The sequence below is a fragment of the Clarias gariepinus genome, chromosome 13 (genome assembly GCF_024256425.1).
Source record: "Clarias gariepinus isolate MV-2021 ecotype Netherlands chromosome 13, CGAR_prim_01v2, whole genome shotgun sequence".
Classification (NCBI taxonomy): domain Eukaryota; kingdom Metazoa; phylum Chordata; class Actinopteri; order Siluriformes; family Clariidae; genus Clarias; species Clarias gariepinus.
The window spans coordinates 19738883-19758895 of NC_071112.1; the positions used below are offsets into that span (position 1 = coordinate 19738883).

At 35.9% G+C, this 20013-nt stretch overlaps 1 protein-coding gene across 1 annotated transcript; it reads left to right on the plus strand.

The window, feature by feature from the left end:
• Positions 1-10261: 10261 nt before the first annotated feature.
• pax9 (paired box 9) lies at positions 10262-18170 on the plus strand. Its single transcript, XM_053509336.1, has 4 exons — positions 10262-10463; positions 11007-11639; positions 13678-13817; positions 17184-18170. The coding sequence occupies exons 1-4, from the start codon at positions 10460-10462 to the stop codon at positions 17436-17438; spliced, it is 1032 nt and encodes a 343-aa protein (XP_053365311.1). The 5' UTR covers positions 10262-10459; the 3' UTR covers positions 17439-18170.
• Positions 18171-20013: the final 1843 nt, after the last annotated feature.

Sequence of the window (20013 nt, forward strand, 5' to 3'; positions counted from 1 at the left end):
CCACATGGCTCTGTACAAACAACACACAAGGTTTATTTTCTAAGGTCTCAGAGTCCTTAGAGATTTCTTGGTTTCAAAGAAAATCCCTGTTTCTTTTCCAAAGTTGTCTTTTACTTTTATGTGTTTTGTGTGTTCATGAAACAAGAGGAAGTGTTTATCTTGTACATTAAGTACATTCATCCTGAGGTATTAGCACTTCCAGGGCTTTTTTATTAAAAATTGTCAGTATTGTTACAGTTTAAATACAGTGTCTCTGTATTTAAGATAATGATTGTAAACCTTTAAAGCCCCCCCAACCCGTCATCCACTTTAACTTGCTGTATTAGCATAGTCAATTAGAAGTGCAAAACGCATTATATTACATAAACATATTCAGACTCCATACCAAGGCATTAATAAATAAATAAAACAATAACTTTTGTTTGGTACATTAGGAAAATTTGGTAAATTTTTTTTTGTTGGGGTAGTGGTGGCTCAATCAGTTAAGGCTATGGGTTACTGAGTGACTGATTGCCGACCCTGATACAGGTCACCGATCCTGTGCTCTGACCCCAAGCTTCCTAACAGGGATATGTGAGAAAAAAAACTTTCACTGTGCTGCAAGGTACATGTGACTAATAACTATTATTAGGGGCAGTGGTAGCTCAGTGTGTTAAGGCTCTGAGTTACTCATCAGAAGGTCGGTGATACAACTCCCAGCCTCACCAGGTTCACCCAGCCTACAAACTAGAAGCTGGGATATCAAAAGAATTTTATGTAGTAATGTATAATAAAAAAAACTTAAATTAAACTTAAATATATTTGTTCACATGGGAGACATCAATAGCAAGCATGTTAGCTAATTGAGATGTCTTCAAGTGCCACTATTATGCTCTTTCAAAGATTTTCATTCATGCAGTGTGTCATGTACTGTAGCTGTATGTGAACGTAAACTATCTGCACTATCTGTGACGCTGACAGTGCACAATAAATGAAGTTTTTGTCTATTAAAAAAGGGTCACATTCGCCAAAACGAGTCGTTAGCAAATCTATTTTTACTCTGTTACGAATCCACGACACTCCGTAACATATTTGCATAATGTCCGCCCACATTCTACGTCATGAACAACTTGCCGTTATAACGTTATATCTTACAATTAACGTTACCACACTCTTGTTAATGTGACCGAGCATTCTTGCAAGGTTTGCTTAAACATTTTGTAATATAAAAAAAACTATAAAAAACGAGAGCACACAAATCCTTTTTACCTGTTTATTCTCCACCATTCACTGGTGAAATTGAACTCTAACACTCGCGAAGTGCGCATGCGGCAAGTGCCGAGGGAAAAAATGCCGAAGAGTAAGGGCACGGAGCATGCGCACTTCGCGCATCACACACACACGCGCGAAGTGTAAGGGCACTAGAAAATGCATGAGTAGTAATGGTGGACTAGTGCTGGCGTTATTTGTTTGGACGTTTTCTTTATCTACTTGTCTGTGTTTGTCCTTTTTGCTCACCGGCCTTTTAAACGCAACACTGACACAAAGAAAAAAAACCTTGATTTTAGTAGCCACAGTTAATATAAAATTAGCTGGTTGTTACACGGTTAAACTGACGCCATCTTTTCTATGTATTGACGGGTCTCCAGAGCCATTGTTCAGTTATGGTCATGGGCGTTTCGTTTTCTGACACACGCTGTAGCAGTAAACCAATCATAAATCACTGCGCCATCTGACCAATCACAGCAGTGAGGGATCACGGAAGGGAGGGGTTTAGACAGACCGAATCTTCAAACTGCTTCACACAAGTCGTTTACGAATCATTTAGAATTGGGGTAAAATTAAATCTATTTTTGGAGAAAACTAAAATGTTTTTTGACCTTGCATACATGTAAACCTGTATTAAGAGACTCATTAAGCAATATTAGCAATCTTTAAAATTGCATAATTGGGGCACTTTAATTAAGTGACTTCACTTGATGATGAACTCACTAACATTCTGGCAGATTTCGCTACATCACAAACATAAATGCTGTTTTAAACACTTAAGAATTTTAAGCACTTTCCATGTGATTATTCATTTTCTTAAGTTAGATACATTTTATTCGACATCCATACTTCTGTTAATTGTTATGTACAGTACTCATTTATTATTATTATTATGATTTTTTTTATTATTCCCACTAATTGTTTTAAATCTGCGGTTCACATCAGTTATTTCCAATTTATTTGGGGGAGTAGGAATGTTAATAAGGTATGTTTATGCCATGTAAAGAAGAAGACTGACAGTTCCTCTCAGGCAGAATGAATCAATGAGCCTAAATTAACCATTGAGAAGTACTGGTGTCTTAGTTACTGCCCTTATTTATTTATTATTCTTTTTTTTTTCATTTATCAAAGATGCAGCCATGTGTCTGAAAATTCTGAAACATCTATGTGGGTGCATAATGGGCATTATTCAGTTGAACAGCTAAATATATTTTGTTATAGTTTCTTCTAATTACTTCTAATCTAACTTTTTTAAGAAAGGTCACTACAATATAGACCCTATATATGGTGCACGGACAGATCCCCATGTCAATATTACAATAATAAGATAGTAACCATGCACCTAAAAACTGCATAATTTGAAATGGTATTGTAGTTAAATGAGTCATCCTTCTGTCTGCAGTTGGTCATTCTTCTCTGACCTCTCAAGAAGGTGTTTCCACTATAACAATGTTTTGTTGTATGGGGTGAGCTGGATGGTTGTTGAGAGTCCCAGCCTTATTTTTTGTCACAGTCCTGCCTTGTCCATCAATACCCCCGGCACAGGACTAGAATCACTGCAACATTGACTGCAAGGTTTACTGAATATGTCACACATGGCATAAGTGCGCAGCATTTAATAATTTCTTCTTGTGCATGTTGTCTACAACGGAATTGGTGTAAAGGAGTTCAACCACAAAACAAAGCAGAAGTAGGATAGTTTTGGGAGGTATTTAGGTCCTGAAAGACTTGATACATCTACAACAAGACCTTGCAGAATAGCAGCTTTCCTCTAGATGGCGCCGTGGGGCCTCTGTTCAAACAATACACTCCCTGGCTCAAACAAGGTCGCTATTTCAGAAGGGTTAATTTATTGGGCTGCATCAGGGAAAGGAAATGAATAAGGGGATTTTAAATGACTGGAACTGAATTAAGAACTAGTAAACGCATTTTTAAAATCTGGAAAGATAATGATGTAACTTCTACTTTGTACAAGGAACAGAAAAAGGTCATGTGGTCTGATGACTTCAGATTGACCCTATTTCAGAGCGATGGTGCGTCAGGGTAGGAATAGAAACACCTCCTGCATGTTTCCCACTATACAAGCCTCTGTAGGCAGTGCTATGATCTGGGTTGGTTAAGCACCATAATGTGGCAATTATGTGAGAAATTATAATTAAACCAATAGATCATTTTATTTTAGATCAGAAAATGAGGGAAACGCGACCAACAGTTTACGAGTCCTGATACCCATCGCTTCCTACTGAGGTATTGTGCGATACAGCTGCTTTTAAATTCCTTACAAATATTTATTATTTTTTTCTTACATTCAGTTATTTTCTCGAAATTAAATTAGATACGGATACACCGTAGATGGTAAATTAGGCAATCGCAGCACACCATATACACATTCACCTGGATTCGGACATCCTGTAGGAACATCAGATCAATCCATATGAATCTGTTTACAGCTCCCCAAACACGTTCACTTGCCATTTTGTAATGTTAAAAAAAAAACTGGGCCGTTTAATGGCCTGTTATAGCCTACTGTTTTAAAACATTATTTAAAAAAAAAGTTTTAATACATTAAGTTTTAATATTTAAAAAATACTAATAAAACGTATTGATAATAATGTTGTTTTCAGAAACAAGTCGATGAAAATTCGATGCATATAACCATTGCAATAGTGTACTACCAACGGCAGATGGAGCTGCATCTCCATAAAAGTAGTCTGGCTTAGCCTGTTTTCAACACGTTTTTTTCACTTCGCGGGATTCTGATCGTGGCAAGGCAATTTACACAGTTATAAAAATGTTTTTAACAGTTTCAACAAACCAAAACAGATTCCCACTTCTGCAGTACATAGTTCCTTTATTGTGTAAAAATTATGCACGCTTTTCTTCTGTAAACTGATTTCTTTCTTTTTCTTTTTAATACAACAGAACTGAAAACTGGCCATGACGAGTCACAATCAAAACACCACTAATGTAAGGGAAAGCAACTGCATTGTGCCTTTCTCATTTTGAAACAGAGGTATATTGTAGTGGAATGTAATCTTTAAGACTAATGAAGTCCATGTGGTGGGACTGAAGCTGTCAGTGTGATCGATGCTTAAAAGAGTCGTAAATATTGTTGCTTTTGTGCGTCTGAAGCCAAAGAGCGGTGCTGGCCCTGCAAACAGCCGTACACACGTCGTTAACCTGCTGTCCTGCTCATTACGGCTGGATTTAAGTTACAGGAGCAGTCAACCTTTGAGAGGTGTTAACCTGCAAAGCCGTTTAATGGTGTCAATCCTGTTTAGAAGATAAAGGTTACACTCATCAGTCATCCAATGATCTTTTAAAAATGTTACTGCAAGACCCTTGTCAAAATGGTTGCCTTAACTTTTCGACAGTTCAAATAGGTAGGAAAGCATAACCTAACGTTATGTCCGATATTTTATAGTTTCATAGTAGGAATAATAATAATAATAATAATAACATTAATGTTACTACTACTACTACTACTACTACTAATAATAATAATAATAATCATCATCATCATCATCATCATAATAATAATAATAATAATAATAATTATTATTATTATTATTATTATTATTATTATTATTATATATTTCTATGAATTACCTTATAAGGAATAAATAGTAAAAATAAATTTAAATTTGCACAGTTTAAAGAATTATTAAAGAGATATTTAAATATTTACTGGGTGATTATAGGTTCGGTTTGGTGCCCATTCTGTTACACCTTCTTGTGCTCTTCCTCCGACCAGTCTATACACGTTATAAATTGTAAGAGTGAAAATATAGCATGTATTTTTTTTTCACTAAATCCACAGCCTGTAAATAGATTTTCTTTTTTGCGCAATGAGCACCCAAAACTTTGATTTTGGTTTTAGAATGTGTTTTAAGAGAGCAAAGGCCTTCAGTGTGGTGTAGGTTATTTCCATGAAAAACCTGTAGTAAAATTCAGAGGGAGGCTTGTTATTGCAATGCTTTCATTGACTCTCTGAGGACAGGTTTGTCACACGTTTTATCTTTCTTTTTTTGTTGAGGGAACAGTGTTAATTATTTTAACCTTCATAGTTAAAAGATGACTTACTTTTTATTAAAAAATATATATCTAACATTAAATGAGATCCTGGCGAAACATTAACAACAGAGGCCAATATGGCCAAAATTAAACAGAAAAAATGGCCAACCACTAAGAGCAGTTATTATGGTGATGTTAATAAAAAACCTGGCAAAAATCTGTTACAGCACCGCCTGCTCAGACCGGCAATATTAAACCATTTCATAGACTAAGTTATGCCATTGCAAGGACATTTTCGACACAAAATATTTATAATAAAATATACACTTCAGTAATGTTAAGTACATAAAATTGACTGTATCAGCTGTAACAACCGACTTTTTCCAATAGACCTATATACTGGTAACGTCAATAAAAATTTATAGTTATTGAACGTAAACTATATGTATAAGATTGATTTGTCAAAACGAGTAATCATTGTCGCAGCTAATGAATTTTATAGGATAGTTCATGGGGTGTCCTATAAGCAATAAAATTAAAGACGCGTAAAAATAAATTTCATTAACTATAGTGGCATTTTTATTTGTATTGTCATCTGACACAAATTCTGTATATTTAACTTCAGGTTAAATAGTCATATATTGAGTAGTGATATATTCAGCAGTATACGTTGGTTTTCTGTTAAACTTAAACAATAAATAGGTAACTAAAGCAGATGTTATATAGCTAGCAAACGCCCTATAAATAATGAAATTATGTTTGTACACACACACACACACACACACACACACACACACACACACACACACACACACACACACATATATATATATATATATATATATATATATATATATATATATATATATATACATACATATACTGTATATTGCAAAGGTAAAAAAAAAGTCTTAGAAGGCAATGCCAAAATGTTATATGTTTTTGATGCCAATTAGTACCCCACTGATTTTGTTTGTTTTGTTACCTTATTTTTAAACTTACTTTTACTTTTTTACTTACTGTCCAATTTCCAAATCCATTCTTCACGTGTATAAAGATATAAACTACTAACCTTTCAATACAGAGTGCACGCCTTGTAAAGAAAATGCCAAGCGTTTTCTTGCTTTATCGGACCTTCACACCTTCAGCTTATTAATTTGTCTAACAAAAGAAAAGATATACACAGCGTTAATTCATACCTGATTGCTCTAATAAAACTGCGCAAGCGTTAATGCAGATGCTAATTCAACACTGAACATTTTGCTGAGACCGAACAAGTTTTTGGTACACTCTTATGTTAAATGCAATAGCTAAATTATAGGCAATTGTGTGCTTTATGTCCCAGATTCCGCCAAACACCACTGCGTTACAACTACAAGCTGTATCGAATCTGCAAACACAGAAAACAGCTTTTATCAGTGCCCAAATGCAGTGGAAAAATGCATTGCAGCTAGACAAGAGAAATACACAATTTGGTGTCTATTGTTACTATTAGCCATGACAAAAATATTAGTTATTGTTATATTGACTCCTCATATCTGCTTACAAACTTTACAGACACTGTTCTGAGTGATGACTCGAGCAGCCTTTGCAAGTACAAATTCTATTGTTTCTGTATTCCAGAATAAACTTTCAGAATAAACGCCAAAAACTTAAATCCCAGCTTCGTGAAATTCCAGCTCTTGTCGCTTTTTCTATACACGAATAACATCGCCATGTGCTCAAGACATTCCATAAGATTGAGAGACAACTGACTGCTTAATTTTCTGTTTTGTTAGCCCCATTCTCCAGGCTTGCTCAGTGACGTAAACCACCTTAATGCGCAAAGTCATTACCATCAGAGCATGGGATGAATTCAAGATGAAGGATCGAGTAGGGAACAGCCATCAAAGCACGGATGGTGCATCAACATAAACTGACATTTCCCTTACGAGCTGTATTAAGCAAGGAATCTACATTTAGTAGTATCTACTGTTATACATTCATATGTCATGAACGTAAGGACTTTTCCCTGCTTAATCCATACGGTTGACGGTACGTCGCTGAATAACGATTATTACAGTATCGACATTGACTAAATGTTCTTTAAAGGACACATGCTACTATCTATTTAAAAATAAAGCATTTTTGCACATTTACAGGCCATATAAAGGAATTACCACAAACAAACAAATACCTTATAGGTTTTGGTTACTACCTCCATTCTCTGTGCTCTTAAGACTGGGAAAAGCGCGAAGTTATGAAGTAATAGAATTTCTCTTATTTATTGGGTCGCTGGCGTAAAAATCAGTGCTGTCTATGTGAATTCTAATGGTCTTGCCCAGACAGATTCTTAGCTCAAATAGCTGAATTAGCTGTTAATTAAAGCGTTGCATGTTTGTGAGATGGAAAGATTGATCACACTGTTTATGAAAAAATACTTACAGATTGTAAGTTTAAAAAAAAATGTTCCGACCCACTTAACTTACAATATCAATTGCAACAGAGAATTCGATAAGCTTAAACTTATAGTTCCAATAAATAATTGCCGTACAGAATACATGGCGTTTTGTTATAAACCAAATCCATTCAATGTTACTGGAATAGGATATATTATACTAAACGAATAAGGAAGTATTGTACTGGTCAAGCGCATCAAGAAGAGACCATATTATTAGCTAAATTGTTATTCTTATGTTTTAATTTATTATTGCTGGCCAGCGACTGTTATTCATTGTTTAAAGATGAAAAATCATATCATTCCTTCAACCGCAACCTGACAATTTAGTCTTTGTAATCTGCCCACTGCTATAGGCTCGAGTTGTTAACGTGTAAACTGGGCCGCCGCGCTTTGTAAGCTCGCCTCCACGCCGCATCAAATCACTTTCCTGTTCACAGCAACACAGACGTGTAACGCTATCTCACTATATTTATAACACCACTCATTCTGAGAACGTAATTATTCACAAAATTACTCTTGACATTTATGTATCTGGTAGCATTTGATGTCTCATTTTTTCTGAGCTTCCTCATTTTTGTGCTCAAACGGACACAATGAAGAGGAACTGGTGTTCTGAGTTCTGAACACACTGATGTTAGTAGTGATGATCACACTTACAGTGAGTATAAACTGAGGCCGAAGTTGCTGGTAAATGGTAACCTATTTGATGATTTATTGGTATCATGAACGCTGAATTTGTTTGCTGATGTGGTTCTGTATTACCTGTAAGTAGATAAGTTCTAAGCTATATTAAGTTATTTAAATAATTCGTTTACGGGCTCCTTCGCAAATAATATATACTTATTCACACGAAGAAACACTATATATAGTGTATAAATAATACAATATATATATATATATATATATATATATATATATATATATATATATATATATATATATATACACACACACAATTTAATTATTATACAATAATAGTAATAATAATAATAATAATAATAATAATAATAATAGTAATGGTAATAGTAATAAAAGATTATGTGCGAAAACAAATGATTGATATTTGTGCTTTTTGTTTTTACAAACAATACATAAAAACACCTTGAAACAGCTGACTTCTCTGCGCTTGTGGCTGACATTTTATTATGCTTTAACTGCATTCAGATTTATCTCTATAATAACTCAAATGTTTAAAAGGTAAGATATTTCATAAGCTCTTTAGGTGCCTAAATCGTTTAAATTATTATCTTGTGTCTCTTAGGTATATTTTAATTTTGAGATGTGTTATCCTTGAATTATCTGAGAGTTATCTTGAAAAGAGCGTACGGGGCAGGTCAAATCTTCCTACTGCAAAATGAAATGTGAATATTGGCTGGCCAAGAAGAAAACACAACATATTATATGTTTCCCATTAAAGGTTTTTTAAAGAAAAACATTTTCAACCATGTGATGATTATTACTACACCCATTTAGAGCAGTAAAACAGATAACTGAAAATAATAGATAAATGTTAAAAATGTTAAAGAGGATCTAAAAATGTTAAGGTGTACCTGTCTGTGCCCACTACAAAGTGTAAAGTGACCCGTGGAGCAGAAAAAGGCATGCTCAGACGGGAAAGGACAAATCAAACAGCGATAGAAGCCCGTGAAAATGTTCCCTTGGGTAAACAGGAAACAGTGATACAAATGACCCTTGAGCATCTTAGGCTCCCTATGCAAAGACTGTCAGACTGTTCAAATAGACCGAAATTCAAGGGAACAATAGCCTCCTACACCTGACACCAGGCCCCCAGAAAGAACTTTTCAATGCTCCATGATCTGTCCGAAAGAAAAACAGTGGCACTGATCAAAACAGGAAAAAAAAATACAACAAACAAACAAACAAGCAACCAAAAACACTGAATTTGCGCTATATCAACGAACAACCTTGTATCGAAACTGTTAGTTTACAGAAATATCATTTAACATTTTAATAGCATAATAGAAAAGTATAAATTACAATAAAAATGTTTATTTCCATGTTTATTTCATGTCCAAAAAATTTAATGTTTACATGTCCAAGGTGAAAATACATATATGTATTTATTACATTTATACCATATAGAATATTGACAGATTGCAATTGGTCTTCAGAGGTTTTATAATGCTACTTTATTAAGTTACACTTCGATTAATTTTAGTGCAATTCTTTTATGAATCTGATGAACGTAAGACCTATAGATAAATGTCTAATTTGTTGTTGTTGTTGTTTTACATCAACTTGTATGTTCCTGTGTGTATATATGTCTAGTTTATTTCATATTTGTAGGTCTCTGTAATTTACATCATATTTAAACTTGATTATGAGAAAAGAATAACAACTCTTACAATAAATACATTCGAAAAACTGCATTATTTTTTTATTGAAAAGAGGAAACTTACAGCACTGCGCCGGCTTGTCATGTCAAACGTCTTAAGCCAATAGCTGAGCAGTGTAATGTAAAGACGTGTGGTGATTGGAGGACGTGACTTCGGTTTGGAGAAAAGTTCGGAAGGCCGTCCCATCATAGCCGCGGATTGAAATGTAAGCCTGTCCTCCTTGCCATCAGGAAACACAACGCGAATTTGCCTCCCTCGCAACTAATCGCTATAGCTTCTGCGTCAGCCGATCGATTTCCCCCGCTTCAGCTGCAGGCCTATAGACACATAAACTGGAACCGAAGCTGCTCCGAATACATCACTGTTGGGGTTTCTGTTTATCATCGGAGGCGTTCACGCAATGGGTAAGAACAAGAGTGTGTCTTTTTTTCCTCCTCAGTACAGAGCGTTTGTAAACAATTAACTTAAGAATAATGTCATGCGATCCAGACTTAGGATAGCGTGATAATTTAACGTGATTCATTTTACCCTTAAAATGGCGTTTTTTCCATTGAGGTATTTACACGCTGTTCTTACAAGGGCGGTACCAGTACCGTATGTGCAATGCGTGTGATTCGGGCAAGCATATCACTTTGACAATTATAAACAGTAAAGTGTTGGAATGCATTACAAAATGTGTCAAGGACACGCGTTAGTAAACACACTCCCGCATCAGACCCTGCGAGGCTGTCGGCTGTGATGTGATGTAAAACAAAGGTGGAGACGGGACTGCTCTTTACCTTACACAAGTCGTGGTTAGATTGGAAGTTCAAGGCCTCTGTTTAAAGCTTGATGACACCTTAGGTTTAACCATTTGTTTTTCGCATCGCACGTCTAATAATGTCCAGCGTTTAATGCATTCTGTAAGCACGTAAACACATAACACTTTTGGTTCCTTTTCTCACCAGAACCAGCGTTTGGGGAGGTGAACCAGCTCGGCGGTGTGTTTGTAAACGGAAGACCGCTACCCAACGCCATCCGCCTCAGGATTGTAGAGCTGGCACAGCTGGGAATCAGGCCGTGTGATATCAGCAGGCAGCTGCGGGTTTCTCATGGCTGTGTAAGCAAGATTCTAGCCCGCTATAACGAGACAGGCTCCATTCTGCCGGGCGCTATCGGCGGCAGCAAGCCGCGAGTCACCACCCCTACCGTAGTCAAGCACATTAGGACTTACAAACAACGGGACCCGGGCATTTTCGCCTGGGAGATTCGGGACAGACTGCTAGCCGACGGCGTGTGTGACAAATTCAATCTACCTTCTGTCAGCTCGATTAGCCGGATCCTGCGCAACAAGATCGGGAATCTGTCGCAGCAAAGCCAGTATGAGCCGAGCAAGCAAACTTCTCACCCTCAGCCGCAGCCCACGCTGCCCTATAACCACTTATACTCTTACCCAACTCCGATCGCAGCCACAGGGACTAAAGTACCAACTCCCCCTGGCATGGCCGCTCTTCCGGGACATATGGCTATGCACAGAATATGGCCCTCTTCTCACTCTGTCACAGACATACTTGGCATTCGATCAATAACGGAGCAGCAAAGTAAGCATTCTCTCAGTTTTTGGTAATGGAAACTACTTTTTATTGCCTCAGTTAACTTAATGTGCGTGTGAGTGTGTGTGTTAGTGTGTGAGTGTGAGTGTGTGTGTATATACGGTAATTTGGTTAGAAGACAGAAGATTATAAAACTTACAAACTATAGCCTTCCGTGTCTTAACAGCACTATAACACTTGTTTAAATAAAATACCACATTAAGAGAGCGTAGAAAGGAGGAAACATTGAGAAAAGGCAATTCACAGAGAAAAAAATGGCCTTGTGATAATTTTTTAGATATTTCTCTACGTGAAAGCGTAAAGAAATGTTTATTTTATTTTAATTCATATGGCTACTTTAAAACAAATTACCGCACAATATTATAAGCGGATAAGCGACGAGTCAAGTGACTGTGAAAAAAGCAGAAATCAAATGTGGTGTTTAAAATTTACATAATTAAAAAAAGTGACACTACACTGCCTGTTTGAGATTTATTTATTTTTTATATGTATAGAGGTAAAACTGAAAGATGAGCATAAAGTCTTTCCCTGATTTTAAAAGAATATTACACAATACATTCATTTTAAAAGTACATTACTCAATGACACATACCTACAAATATATGATTTATTAGAAATTATATACATTAAAAAATATATATTTTTTAAATAATGCCACAACGTTTTTGCTTATTTCTATAACAGTTGAGTGTACAGTATGGTTGTACATAACCAGAGAAGGATTTTATGCTCATCCTTGATATTTATATGTCACAGCACATTACAGTCACCTCACTGTGCTTCAACTTAGTAATGATAATTAATATGAAAACTGGCCTCTCCGGTAAAACTTGAGGGAAAATCAGATCGCTTTAAATCCTGCGAGTTTTTTTTTTTTTTTTGATCGATTATTTAGCTTAAGAGAGAAGAGATATATAAAATACAGCTACTGTCTCGGCTCCCTTGTGATTACAGAAGCAGGTCTATCTTCCCAAAGGCCTTAGCCCAGGTAGCTCACATTTAATCAATCTAATCAGCACAGCTCTTTTCAAAGGCGACGCAGATATTCGTACCGAACAAAAAATACCAGCGAGGAATGTGTTCTCAAAGGCAGACTTTATAAACAATTTATGCGTTTCTAAATGATTCGCAGATGTTTGCGGCAGGTTCTGAAAGCTGAAGTAAAGTATATTATACACTATGCGGAAGGAGACATTTTAGTACTAAGACAACTGCTTCACAACTCAGTCCGTTTATTAATAAATGTAAAAACGAATCCTTCATGTGATCTTGATATAGAAAAATTAATGGTAGTACAAGTTTTTAGTTGGAATACAGACTCCTAGGCCTACACCGCCAAAACACACACACACACACACACTGCAGAATTCTCACTTCTGAATTAACACCTACGGCGTTGAATTAACACCTACAGCGTTCATTTCTGTGTGTGCAGCTGGAATTATATAAACACTCCGGGTGTTAATGAAACATTTTTCTGTCTTAAATGACGTAAAATAATAAGAATATACTGATCGCGCGTGGGGAGAAACAACAAAACCAGTCTTTCTATACTCCCCCTTCCGTTCTCGTGTTACAGTCCTGGTGGCCTTCCTTTTCCAATTTCAACCTTTAGAAAGCATGTATAATATAATATCCATCACGGACAAAACTAAAGCGGTTAGAGTAAATCTAATTTGGCCTCACAGGAAGACGCTCAGTGAATGTTCCTGGTCATTAAACTAAAGAAGTGACATACTTCCAGTGTGCTGCAAGCGAGGTTTGACCAGCGCAACACACACACACACACACACACACACACATATTTTATAAAACGGTGTTGTGCTCAGCGCAGAAAAAGTAAAGCACCATAACGTTACATCTATAAGAGCAACGGCTTTTCCTCTAAGCCCAACGCCCAGATGAACAGGACCGAGACAGAGGGACTGGAAGGCTGTAGGCTGGAGCTGAAGCTGTTCTGCTGGAACCCGTGCACGTGTGCCTTCTCTCATTGCCATCTTCCTTGTCTGTGTTTTGCCCCCCTCAGTTAGTGACAGTGCGTCCTTTCCCAGCGCGAAACTAGGAGAATGGAGCGCAATAAGCAAGAGTAATTTCTCGTCAGCGAGCTCTCCACTAGTCAATGGCGTGGATAAGCCTCACTTAGAAGCTGACGCGAAATTCTCTCAGGTAAAAAAAAAGAAAAGAAATAAAGTAACATCTTAATACATTCACATTTATAATTAAAAGAATAAATAATAAAAATTGCGGTTGTTAATTTTTTTAGCAGCACTTTTTTTTGCAGTGTGTGTGTCTGTCTGTATGTGTGTGTGTGTGTGTGTGTGTGTGTCTGTGTGTTTGGTACGTGTTTGGTCACCTCTATGACCTAGACTCATCTTTGGACATCTTTTGTCATCTCAGACACAAATACTATGCTTTAGAAGCATATGTAATTATTTTTTTTTACTATAACAACAACAACAACAACAATAATAACAATAATAATAATTATGATGATGATGATTATGATTATTATTATTATTATTATTATTATTATTATTATTATTTCCTCAATCCACATAACAAATTTAAAATATATCTGCCAGTAAAAATAAAATGACCATAGTTTGATTACCTTTAATCATAATCCTTTCGCTTTGTTTGTACGAAAAGGCCTAAATGTATTTTAATACCGTTTATGATTCTGACTGTGTATGACGTGTTTGCTTTTGTTTAACGCATATTAAAGTCCATAATAAGTCGCAAAATATTAAATAACCCTGTTAGTTATTTACTAATGCATTATTTTGAATTACTTACTAAATCCATTAATTAAAAAAAACAGTATTATCTTCTATTAGACTGTTTAATATATGTCTAAATAGAACGATAAATTAGCAAATGTAGACGAAATTAGAACAGGCGTAACTTTTAGCTGAATTATAATGAACCTTTAATATTTATTCTTAAATGTTATTAATAACTTTTAAATATTTTTCACTTTCAGTGAAGACTCTTTGAGTCTATCCATGGAAAAAGCTATTTGTCATTACTGATTTTAAAATAAAGTAGGCCTATAGATTAAACAAACAGTGACGCTGGTAATATTTACATGTTATCTTAAATGTTTCTAATTTGTCTGATTTTAAATATTGCTTAAATCCTGTCATACATTAACATTTTAGTATAAAATAACTAATTAAAGTCCTGAAGGCCAAGCACTTTAATGCCAACTGAAAGGGATTGATTATTTATTTATGTAAAGCGGTTTATAACAGTTCTTTCGTCTTTTGGGATGCACAAACAGAGAGAGAGAGAGAGAGAGAGATAGAAAGAAAGAAGGCACATGTTTCAAACAAAGTTTAAAACACGAAATTTTGGCTTTTTTATTGTTTGAACGTGTATCATTTATTATGCTCGTGCCTATAGTAGTTTGTCGTAATAAAAGCAAATCTTTCCTAGAAGATTTGTGCAGTCTTTAGTAATATTTAGACATTTATTGTATCCAAGTCCATGTGGTTAACCTTTTTTCGCTCTGACTAACAGCGCACTGTCAGTGCCGCGAGAAGCGTGCGTATTTGAGGATAGTTTGAGGTGCGCAGCTGCGCACTTTTACCTCTTTGTCAAACATGTCCGTATTTAGCTGTATGGAAAAAACAATACGCTGCCATTAGTAATTCAACACAGGGATCGTAGCCTGATATTCTAAAGGCAGCTTTTTAATAGTATGGCAATATGCGGCTTTGCATATAATAATAATAATAATAATAATAATAATAATAATATAGCTGGATAAAATAAGCGGAATTGATGATGGGCTAGAGGCACTGGAGCGCCGCGAGGCAATTGATTAATCGATTATTACAGGAGATTAGAGGTTTATGTCTCGTGGATTACGACGGAATAAATCTTTATTACCGGTGCATGAGCGCTGCCTAGACTGCCAGGCTATTATGACTTTTCAGAATAACCGACTTCAAAGACTACTACTTCTCTGCTGTCTATAGAGTTATGCTATGGAACATTAAAACCGTGTTTAATCCCGTATTTGGGGATGTCTTTGACGATAAGTGACCAGATACCACTAACGAACTTGGATTATTTAACAGACCAGAGCAGAAGGCAAGGGTTCCAGAGTGTGACAAGAAAGCAAGAAAGAAAACTATTTGTTAAGGAAAGAAAGCAAGCTAATTGCCAAATTGTACTTAAGTCCAAATAACGATGATGACGATATAATAATAATGTTATAATAATTCTATAGATAGATAGATAGATAGATAACTATTGATCCCAAAGAAAATTCCTGAAAAGTGATTCCGAGCCAAACAGTAGTGTGCTATTAATGAAACATTACAGGTAATATATGTAAATGCATGTATTTGTTTTTTACACATTGCTCTTGACTTATATAACGTTTAGTTTCTAAAAAGCATCGTAACGTTCAGATGATTTTAACTAATAAAGATATTACTGTCATTGTGATGCTCGTGTGCCAAGTTATGCAGAGCAAAAAAAGGGTGAAAACAACAAGAACATCAAAAACAACAACAATAATAATTAAATAATAATTGAATTTGCCTTGCCAAATTTCATCAATTATTTGTACCTTTATAAAGTCAGACGCAGTTTTACTGACGTCCAGTAGAATCCAACAAACATAGTGTATTTACGTTTCTTTCGTTCATTTTTGTTCTTGTGAACTTGTGTATCGGCTCCTTATGTTTTATTTCCTTAGCCACAATTTTAGTAGCTGTGGTTATTACCTGAGAAAAGACAAGCCAGGTTATTTAAGACCCATTGATAATTTTGCTCATAATTTTTATATGCTTGTGGGCTTATATAGCAAGCCTATATGCTTGTTCTAATGCCTGTAGGCATTTGTAGTAAGCCAATACGTATGGCTCATATTAATTTCATGATTACAGTATGGCATAGAAAATCCCTAGACACGAGGAAATGTTTGACATGAAATGTAAGTCTAAATCAGTGAACAGCTAGTCTAACATAAAAAAGCATCAGAATAGCTCTACTCTATTTCATTCTGGTTTCTGTTTAATTGGTGTGGTTTCCTTACATGCAGCAAAGGTGAATTTTAACTTAGGCTTAACAAGCAATCCAGGCGTGAGTTAAATGTTTTGAAATTCTTAAATAAATCAACATTGCTCACCCAACTGCCTCTATTTGAGCATTTTGTATTCAAAGAGTGAAAAACAATTGGGGAGAACTTATGGGTAAATCATGGGCAAATCCAGGGGATAAAATATTTTTAATCAGTGGAGAAGTTAAACTAAATACCTCATACTTTTGGATGTTTTGAAAAAACTTTTTTGCCAAACATTGTTTGTATATGTCCCAAATAGTTATGTCCTAAATTCTTTGTTTTCCACAGAAAATCTTATTACTTTTTATTATTCTGTGTCCATCTTTATTTTGATGTTCTATCTCTATTATTTTTAACATCCTTTCTCATTTTTATGGGGAATATGATAGAATATTTCTTGCTGATTGTCCAGTCATTCTCACTTATGCTTCACCCTGCCTCTCTGTCCTTTACAGACGCCGAATGGATTGCCCACAGTGAACAGCTATGTCACAGCTCCCAGCATCCATCCCTACCATCCTCCCACCCAAGTGTCGCCTTACATGGGGTACAGCGGCACCACGTCGGCCTATGTGACCGGCCCCACATGGCAGCCACCCAGTGGCAGTGCTCTCTCTCCCCGCAGCTGTGACATTACTGCCCCGTTGGCTTTTAAGAGTATGGCAGCCTCCCGGGACTCCATGCACCCTGTCACTGCCTCTGCTATCTGATTTAAAGCAGAAGGACAGCATATGTGGGAAAGGACTTCCAGAAAAGCCAATGCTGGATGGACTTATGTCACCTCTCTGATATATATTTATGAATGACTTGCCTGAGGAGTCCAGCTCTTCGCTGGCCTAATCCCTATAAACTCCATGTTTGCTAGAAAGAGAGAGAGAGAGAGAGAGAGAGAGAAAAAGAGTCAATGGTAGTTCTGTCTGTCGATGGCTGGGGAGTGTGTCCTCATTGTCCACGTTGCAGATCAGAGCACATTGAACCTTCCTCATCAAAAGGATTTATTGCTAACTCAACTTCAGTGATGTTCTTTCTGTGAATATATATACTGAATAAGCATTATGTAAAAGAACCGGTCAGTCTGCATTTAAGTGTTTCAGGGTGTTATAACTAACTAAAGTTAAAATGTTTTGCTTTTGTTATTGTCACAATTTGATAAAAATACCATTTTTAGGATACCAATTTCACTTCTCCTCTAATGTATGCCAGAACTCTTGGGAGAAGTTATTACATTTATTTATTAGTCTGTAAGGTACGTTGAATGCTGTGCAATTATTACACATTAATGCAAGCGGAGCCAGTGTAAGAGAGTGATGCACATTCTGACACCACCAGCATTCATAAATGCTACGTTAATGACCAGTAAAGCTGCACACTTTCAAACGTTGCACAATGAAATTGAATGTATCTTATTAAATGAGACAAATCACAGATCTCAATTTATGGATTATTTGTCCAAGTGTTCCTTGCCATCTACATATTCTATTATTATTATTATTGTTATTATTATTATTAAATATTCATCAGTATACTATGAAAATACTAAGTATGCATATCAAGCTCCATATTTGTGATTCTATCAAATTATAAACTGAATCAACATGCTAGATATTTTCTTTTAAAATTTACAATGAACAGTTCATCAATAAGTTAATTAAGGTACAAAGCACTAAACATTCACATTAGACTGATGCTGGTAAGCTGATTTTATATGTCAGGACAAGTGTACTGACGTTTGTTTTAAAGGGCCAGTTGTTTCAGTGTCATTGTTGCTCTGCTTGATTTGTTCCAGATTTTGGCAGCTTCCTTGAGCTAGTTCCCAAGTTCAAAGTTTTAAAAAATCACAGATCATCACTATAAACATTGAAAGTTTAAAATAAATTATCTTTTTTTAAAATCAACTTTAAACAAACTTAACAATATATATTTTTCATAAATTCCCCAGAGCTCCCACACACATGAATGTATATTCATGTTGTAAACAAAACCACAAATACGTCAAATAAGGGGGTTTAATCATATTATAGACAGATAATATTGCATACGAATCTATTTGGATATATAAAAATACATCCGAGTGTATGATTAAAAGGACATCTTAACATTACGCCGTAAACACATACTTTTAAAAAGGCATGCACAACTGCTGAAAGCATTTTACTTATGATGTATTAAGATCAACAATTTTTTTATAGGCTTGCCTGTGCCTCATACATGTCCCATGTGCCTGTTTTCCTGAATTAAAATGTAGAAAGCCAACAGCGAAGTTACAACTTACCCACATGTTGCAACAGTCCGCACATGTTGTAGTGTAAACAGCTGACCTAGTGCTGCTGCTGCTGATTTGACTTGGAAAACACTTACACCCTGGCACCGTGGTCACGGACCGTTGCTTCAGAATCGCAGTGACCGTATATGAACCACCAAAAAAGCACCACACGTACAGTGCATTACAGCCGCCACACACATTCTGATGACGTCATTGTATTCAAACGAGGAACTTTGAATGCCATTTACGTGTCTGCAGGGTTCAGGGACACGGACGTTGACACTACACCTGCATGGATTTAACATACCGATTGCAACCATGAATTCTACATACTAACCACATATTTACTTTGTTTATGCATCATATGTATATTTGTATATGATCTAGGCTGAATAATATTTATGTTCAGAATGTTAATTGGCAACACTGGAGAAGAAAACTACACAGTCATGTGTTCTGCATTGGTTTTGCTAAGCTAAAATAGATTAAAAGTAGAAGAAAAAAGGCTAACTGAAACAAGCATTAACTCACTTAGGACATGCCTTAATTTTGAAAAAATTGTGAAACATGATATTTTTCCTTTACATACAGCTCACAGGAAATGCATGAGAGAACATGACAGAAGAAACACTTAAACTTTCATGTACCTACCATGCCATTACATGTAACTACACACACACCCACACACCCATCTGTTTAAAATTAATTCATATAGAAAGCAATGTTAAATGTCACATGGTTATCTTTAGCTGACTGTGTGCAATCAGGCTTTAGACAGAAGTGTGGGTATGGTAACATTAAACAGGGTCTAAAACAATACTGGAGAACATGGTGAACGTGCTAGCTTGATTTAATAATGACCATAAGCAGACTGTTTTCCCTGGTGTATTAGAAAAGCATGTTCTAAACACACACAGGTGAGTTTGTGCCTCCTGGTCTGACCAGATCCACTTATGAAAAGCACAGCCCCATTGTTCGTGCTGATTGCATTTCACACTGTTCAGGTTAAGAATGCTAGGAAA

Coding starts and splice junctions, on each gene's coding strand:
- pax9 (XM_053509336.1), top strand. Junction 11,640..13,677: donor ATCAATAACGGAGCAGCAAA/GTAAGCATTCTC, acceptor TGCCCCCCTCAG/TTAGTGACAGTGCGTCCTTT. Junction 13,818..17,183: donor CTGACGCGAAATTCTCTCAG/GTAAAAAAAAAG, acceptor TGTCCTTTACAG/ACGCCGAATGGATTGCCCAC.